We start from the raw sequence: 6,910 nt of genomic DNA, 5'->3' as shown, positions 1-6,910 counted from the left end.
GTTGGAAATATGCTGCAAACCTATCAACAGTTCCAGAACTTACAGCTTCCATGGTGTGTTATGATGGGAGTGTAAGGGGGCCTCACTGGAGGGACTGTCATTAGTTGGAAAAAGGACCCGTCAGCAAATATGCTCATCTGAGGAACCGGTGCATGATATTAAGGAGAGTCCATTAGTTGGCAACATTTAGACAAATTTCAATGTACAAATGAAAGTAAAAGTACATGTAATGGCTATGATGCAGATAGACCATACTAAGATGACTTTGATGGTTGGAGTGGAGCAGATTCTTGTGATATATTCATTTCTTATGGTGTAGCTTCTATACTCTCATTCCTTTCCACTTGAACATTCACATTTCTGCTTTAGCTAGCCCAGAACCACTTGTAGCACCACCTGAAGTAGAAGCACCATGCCTGCAGCTTCTTGTTCCATCCTTTCAATCTCTTCATGTTTTCTCTTCTCTGTAGCTTCTTGTTCCATCCTTTCAATCTCTTTTTGTTTTCTCTTCAGTTCAGCTTCCCGCTCTCTTCTCTCAGCCTCAACCCTTTCCAACTCCCTAATCTCCTTTTCATTGAGTTCTAAAGGATTATCTACTTAGCTATGCTCATAGTACAAGTGGAGTTCAGTCTGATCTTGTAAGTAACCGATCAAGTATCTAGCATCAAGGTTAGACTCGAAATTTTTTATGGCCAAATCAAATGTCTGAAATGTAGGATCCTTGTAATGACAAGTAATGAGTGCAGTTCTATCAACATTAGGAAGCAAATCACAGACCCCTACAGTTGTGATTGTATCTACATCTATATTTCTTATGATGTATATACATCACCACCCTCATAACCCACCCTGGGTTCCCCAACAAACTTCCTTCCATGATGAAGATACACATCCATTGTCTTCTACAAGTGCAAACCGTAGAGAACAAATTGAAATTTGTAAACCCTAAAAAACAACGATTTTCTTGTGTTTTCATAAAGCCATTGTGAAAAGAAATCAATTTTAACATGTAAAACCACCACATACACCAAGACATGAAAATTTAACCACATTACCCATCAAAAGATCATCTTTATCAATTGCACATGCCCAACAATGTCAAAACATGAACCTAAATCCTGACAGAGCAACAACACTTTAGGAAGCATCTGTGCTGATGATCAAAACCCCTAAAAAATCTAATCATTTTAAAATCCACATTTCACGGAAGCATAGAGATAGAGACAGGAAAGTTACCTAGGTATGCAGATAAACTTTTGTTTATCATCTTCTATAGTGCTCGCTTGAGGCTTCTCTTGATTATCACCTCACTGGAACTTGGAAAGGATGAACTTCGCACTTGAACAAAGAGAATACACACAGAGAGAGAGAGAGAGAGAGAGAGAGAGAGAGAGAGAGAGAGAGAAGAAGAAGATGAAACGTCTTGAAATGAGACGGGAAAATGGAGGGGAAAGGATGATATCCGCAAGATTTAGGATGTAACTTATGTAACGAACATCATTTAATTTGGAGATACATCAATTTGCCCAGGCGTTATATCAGTTTAGTCCTTGAACAACTTAACGGAACAGTAATGTCGTCTGCCCTTTTGCCACAAGGATCAGATTGATGTAACCGGGGATCAATCTGATGTCACACCAAAACTCAGGGACTTGTGGTGCACCAGTCAGGGACTAAATTAATGTAATGAGGACCAAATTGATGTAACGGTTCAAAAGTCGAGGACCAAATTAATGTAATCAAAAGGTGAGGGATTAAATTAATGTAAACTGCGAAAATTAGGGACAAAATTGCCTATTTACTCTATTATATTTTAAGGGTCGTGTTTCTTAATATATATGTATACAAAGCAATATTTTAAGTTAAAAATTAATTATGGATATAGTTTATTTTTGCTGAATCTCACATTATAATAAAAATATTTTTCTTTCTATTTTAAGGATTAGAGTTCCCGAATCTCACTGTTAGATGACGGAGTTTAATCTGCTTTGAACAACATCCTCTTAGATGCAAACCAGTTGCTTATAGGAACATAACAATGTTGAGTCTAAAATTGCCCCGTCTTGTTTGATTTTAATTATGGCGGTGCGATATTTGTATCACTAGCCTATTTGTGCAGTGCTACCTGCTATCACTTATTTTCTCTAGAATGACATGCTCCAACTCCTCCTTTTGATTGCAGGTGAGATGCAGGCTGATAATGTTCCGTCCATTTGTTGGGGAGACAATTGATGCAAAACTTAAGGATTATGATGAAAACAGTTTGCGTTGTATGTATGAATACCTCTCTACTTACTTCTCATTGTGAAAAAAAAAACATTTCAACTATATGTGGCACTACGTTTTCCTTTTTGTGTCATAAAAGTTTAAAATTTTAGAGAACATATGTAGCACATTCATTTGAAATGCCGGGACTCAATCTCAAGTATAAGTAAGCTTTTCAGTGATTTTGATGTTTCCTGTCATGGTCCTGCCTTACGTTTGGACTTGATCATATCTAGCTAGGAATATATAGAGTTGAATTTGGATGACACTCACAGTCCTAGAAGCAGAAGAACTTAATGTTTTTTCAATGCGATGATCATATTACGTCTTGGTAGGAAGTGATTTCTGAAGTACAAGATGTAAGAATACTGAAAATTAGTCAGTGAGTTCATAGAGGGGATCGATTGTGCTTGTTGGAGTTTCAAATAGTTGATATATTAAGAGTGTGAAGTGAACAAATAAGCTGCAATGGTGATATACTGTAGTTAACAAACTGAGACTATAATTTTGTGGAATATGATTTCGTTATCGTTCTTTCAATATTCTTTGATTCTTTGGCATATATAAGTTGTTTTACTGTCCTGATAAATTAAGTCTTCTAAATCGGTTGATATATTGCTCTTTTCGTTATGTTTTTCCCATAAATCAGAACAAGTTATTTCATTGTCATCTGATGACTGGACTAGGATGTATTTGCAGCTTTACTAACGTTTTCCCTGTATTATATATGCAACTCTTTTGGCAGTATCTCTGGGATTTTTTGATGATATTTGTGTACCCTCTCATCTCTTGCTTTTTCCATCTCATTATCAGCCTGATCCAGAAAATGGGTAAGAGCCTCCCCGTCATTCATTTTATCCTAAAATGCAGGTAGATTTTGTGATCCTATATTTTATTATCTTGAGGTTTTGATTCATTGGTTAAACTAGGTGTAATGGGTTCAACCAGATTTTTTTAACGATATAATATGAATATGTAAATCTGATGTATTTGACGAAAAGCTAATCCGTTTGAAGCGTGGACATGACTGTCCACTTAGAGGACTAGGACAGAGCGGCTTGTCTGAGTATGAACCTGCTGGTGAATAGGTTTAGTTCCCATTATTCTGATAACTGGCCTGGCCAGGGGTCAACTAGCTGGTCCGACCCGGTCTCTTTTCCAAAACTGTGGATATGCTATATCGGCATCATCATAATTATATTTGTGCTCCATTTCATCTTTCACACCATAGAGAAGTTATTCTGCTGTGCTTGTAATAGGAATAGACGGAGATGGGTATGGGAGTATCAAGCTGATGCTGAGAACCAAACATCTGGTAGTACATTTACAAGTGATGAGATAAGCGCGGTTGGACATTACACTTTCCTTAATTTTGCTGTTATTCTAGAATCCTCTATCTGTTCGAATTTTTTTAAAATTGTTTTTGGCTGAATTTGTTTGTTTGATTTACGATCCCAAATGCAGAATGTTAGATTTAAAGTTCAGAGCATAAGTTATCCTTCGATTCCACTAGAGCAACCAAATAATTCGAAGCCATTTACTCCTATGGTGATTACTGTAAGTTCATCATTTTATACTGAATTTCTCTTCAGCATTCAGTTCTTCGCACAACAATCTGTCTATAATTACGTACCGCTGTGTTTGATGGTGCATTGGTTGAAAAGGATTAAAAGAAAAAGGTTTAGTTATCAACCTTTATGAGCATGACAAAAGAAACTCTATAAACATCGTTAGCATTGCTCTTGTTTAGGGAGAAATTCTAATGTGAGACCAAATCCGACTCAGAGAACTGTGCAAAAACTCATCTAACGATGTCTGCAATTTCATTTCTTTGATAATCTACTAGCAAATGACCCTTAGGGTGGAATTTTTTCCCTCCCGTTATGTGCATCTTCTGAATTTTCCAACTTTGGGGATTTGGAGGAAGAGGAAACTTAAAATGATGGATGACAAACGGAGCATAACTGTCAACCTCTGGCTGGTCATTTCTATTTCGCAGGGTTCACTTGATAATGACGGTCTGGGCCCCATTTCATGGTGGGAGTGATGAATAAAGGCATTCAGGAGATTGGTTTACCATCTGAAGCTCATCTATATGATCAAGATCATCCATCTCTCTGACTCATAGACAACTAAATTGGAGTTCTCCACAGGCAGATTGCCGTGTTTTATTTACCCTGAAGCACTTTTGGAGGAAGAAACCAGAGCACAACCATTCTTATGGTTGATTGGGACAGATTCTGCATTTACAAGATCTATCCCAAGCAGGGTATATGTGCACATAACCTATTCTACTAATCCATATTGACGTAAGGGGTTAGTGAGAGCAGCAAAGTATACTTGTTTGTGATAGAAACTCTTCTTTCTCGGTAGTTTTTACATTCTGCATTGCTAATGCAATGTTACTGCAAATATTTATGCCTGCTCGAGCATCTCATCTCAGGCTGTTCCTCTCTCGTGTCCCTCATTCTCCCATTGAGGTGATCGGATCTTCTTAAACCATATATACAAAGTAAGGAACGAGTGAAATGTGCTAAGTGGACAGAATTGATGTGTGGAAGCATAGTTCATACAGAAAATGTGCGAGGCATCCAAATCCCTCGAGGAATTTCACATTGCATCTCTTCCTGATACATCTAAACCTTGCTATACAAGGTTAATACAGTACAAGTGGCTCAGAGGGACAGCCCGGACTCCTCGTCTTCATCGAGGCTCGACGTGTAGACGGTGTAGAAGGACCAGATGAGGCCAAACACCCCCAACAGGATCCAACCAAGCAGGTTGTTGCTCAGCCCGAATGGGAGCCCCGTTCCCTCTGTGCTCATTCTCTCATCCACTAGAGCCATGGCCGGGCTCGAAGCTGCTGCCGATGAAACGGCCGCGAGGAGAGATGCCGCTCCCATGGTCTTGATGGATCCACTCTCCTGCTTTCCATCCGCCGAGCATCTCACTCTCCCCTTGGTCGCAATCACAGGCAGCCCTGTTTTGTTTTGAGATCCCAACTCCAGTCAGATGGCAACAAATGAACAAGACGTGATAACTTTTCAGTTTTCGAGCTTTCGAGCAGAGAGACTCTTTCGACAAATCTTACTTACTTGTAGAAAGGGAGGGACAGACATAGATAATGATATGTTATGCCGTAATTCAGAGCAGTAGTGAATTACAATACGACACACTGATTAAGTAAAGCTCGAGATAAAACAACTAAGCTTTCATTCGGTTCCACCGTGCGAATTGATCGGGAAAACATCATGGATGTGCATGTTAATACGAGAAAGAGATAGAGAGTTGGGTTGGATAGTATAGTAGTTGGTAACACACCGAGGACAGGAGCTTGTGAGACTCCAAGGGATCTCTTGAGGGCAATGGTACCGACCACAGCAAAGGCCGGAGCGGTCGTGTAGATGCTGCTGGTGGCCATTCTCTATCTCTCTCTCTCTCTCTCTGTTTCTGATTGTGTGATGAATGCGGGAATTGGACTGGCCGGATTTTGATGATTTGCTGCAGAGGAATAACTTCTATTTCATTTTTTTAAAATGTATAAAGAAAAATTATTCGGACCACATGACTTGGATTTTCAGGGGCGGTTGTTCTATCCTCTGGGTTCCAACCAAATTTGTCCTCGTGTCACTTCATCCACTTGGAGCCCCTGCTTCAGAATCACAGCCAACCCACCCCTGCCCTGGGTAAAGGAGTCGACTTAATCTGTTTTATTTTTAATTTGAAATGGATATTATTATATTTGTTAACAAGCAAGAAAATTTTCAGATCAGTAACAGACTCTCCAGCCATTTTTTTGTCTTTTCTAGACGTGCCTTACTCCATCTAGTTGATTATTTTTGCGTACCGGCGCCTGTATTTGCTTATAAAGCGACAAAATACAGTTGACAGAAGCACACACAATCGACTTTTGAAGAGTCTATTTTTTGAGATATGACACAAATCAATTGAAGTACACCAAGTTTAGAAAAAGACAAAATAATGTTACAGGATCCTTGATTGGACTGAAAAATTTCCCACAAAACATATATCAATTGGATTTTTTTTTTTGAGAAGGAAGAAAAAGTGGTTGCTTGGATTGGATCCTACCACCATCCTCAGGCTTGGTTCAGAAGTGTCGTTGATTGAAATATTAAAGCAAGATTGTTGATTTTAGAGTAATAAGTTATATAATTCTTTACTTAATTTTCACCAAAAAATTTGAAAAGTGTTTAGTAAATAGCGTTTATACATATTTTTTTGTATCTCATCATGTGTAAATAGTGTTTAGGATCGTCGGGTCGTGACGTGTAATTGATGAAGTATGAGTGTTCGGGCTTTTTATTCTTTGAGGCCGATCCAGTTCGACAAATGGAGATGTCTCAAGGAGGCCCACGAAAATTAGTTGGAAAGATGAGGCCGGCCCAGCCCAAGATTGGGTTGAGAAAGCTTAAGGAAATCAGGGATGGTGATGGCCATGCTTTGGTTGGGAAGAACTTCATAGAGATCTGATATTTCTTGAGTTTTAATATCTTAGGAATATGGATAATTGGAGATACATTTTTCGAGACTGTTAAGAGTATTCCATTTGTTAGGCAACTTAGGCGATTTAGATAGGTTTATTTATTTATTCATTTATTTTTCTTTTCGTATAATATTTCGAGTT

The 6,910-nt window shown here is 38.6% G+C and overlaps 2 protein-coding genes across 2 annotated transcripts; one reads left to right on the top strand and one right to left on the bottom strand.

Moving 5' to 3' along the window:
- The first annotated feature begins 2,079 nt into the window (after positions 1–2,079).
- LOC116212158 (DNA-directed RNA polymerase III subunit rpc8-like) lies at positions 2,080–4,312 on the top strand. Its single transcript, XM_031546731.1, has 6 exons — positions 2,080–2,085; positions 2,183–2,270; positions 3,011–3,095; positions 3,525–3,612; positions 3,730–3,822; positions 4,265–4,312. Exons 1-6 carry the CDS (start codon positions 2,080–2,082, stop codon positions 4,310–4,312), a joined length of 408 nt encoding a protein of 135 aa, XP_031402591.1.
- A 474-nt stretch (positions 4,313–4,786) lies between these two features.
- Positions 4,787–5,779, bottom strand: LOC116211945 (photosystem II reaction center W protein, chloroplastic-like). Its single transcript, XM_031546492.1, has 2 exons — positions 5,587–5,779; positions 4,787–5,245 (listed from the first exon to the last, which is right to left on the bottom strand). The coding sequence occupies exons 1-2, from the start codon at positions 5,684–5,686 to the stop codon at positions 4,941–4,943; spliced, it is 405 nt and encodes a 134-aa protein (XP_031402352.1). The 5' UTR covers positions 5,687–5,779; the 3' UTR covers positions 4,787–4,940.
- Positions 5,780–6,910: the final 1,131 nt, after the last annotated feature.

This window comes from Punica granatum, chromosome 6 (genome assembly GCF_007655135.1).
Source record: "Punica granatum isolate Tunisia-2019 chromosome 6, ASM765513v2, whole genome shotgun sequence".
Taxonomy (NCBI): domain Eukaryota; kingdom Viridiplantae; phylum Streptophyta; class Magnoliopsida; order Myrtales; family Lythraceae; genus Punica; species Punica granatum.
Note: the sequence above shows the minus strand (reverse complement) of the source record. Positions and strands in the feature narration are given on the sequence as shown.

Coding starts and splice junctions, on each gene's coding strand:
- LOC116212158 (XM_031546731.1), top strand. Junction 3,096..3,524: donor CAGCCTGATCCAGAAAATGG/GTAAGAGCCTCC, acceptor TGCTTGTAATAG/GAATAGACGGAGATGGGTAT. Junction 3,823..4,264: donor TTACTCCTATGGTGATTACT/GTAAGTTCATCA, acceptor TCTATTTCGCAG/GGTTCACTTGATAATGACGG.
- LOC116211945 (XM_031546492.1), bottom strand. CDS start 5,686: ATGGCCACCAGCAGCATCTACACGACCGCTCCGGCCTTTGCTGTGGTC. Junction 5,246..5,586: donor CTCACAAGCTCCTGTCCTCG/GTGTGTTACCAA, acceptor AAAACAAAACAG/GGCTGCCTGTGATTGCGACC.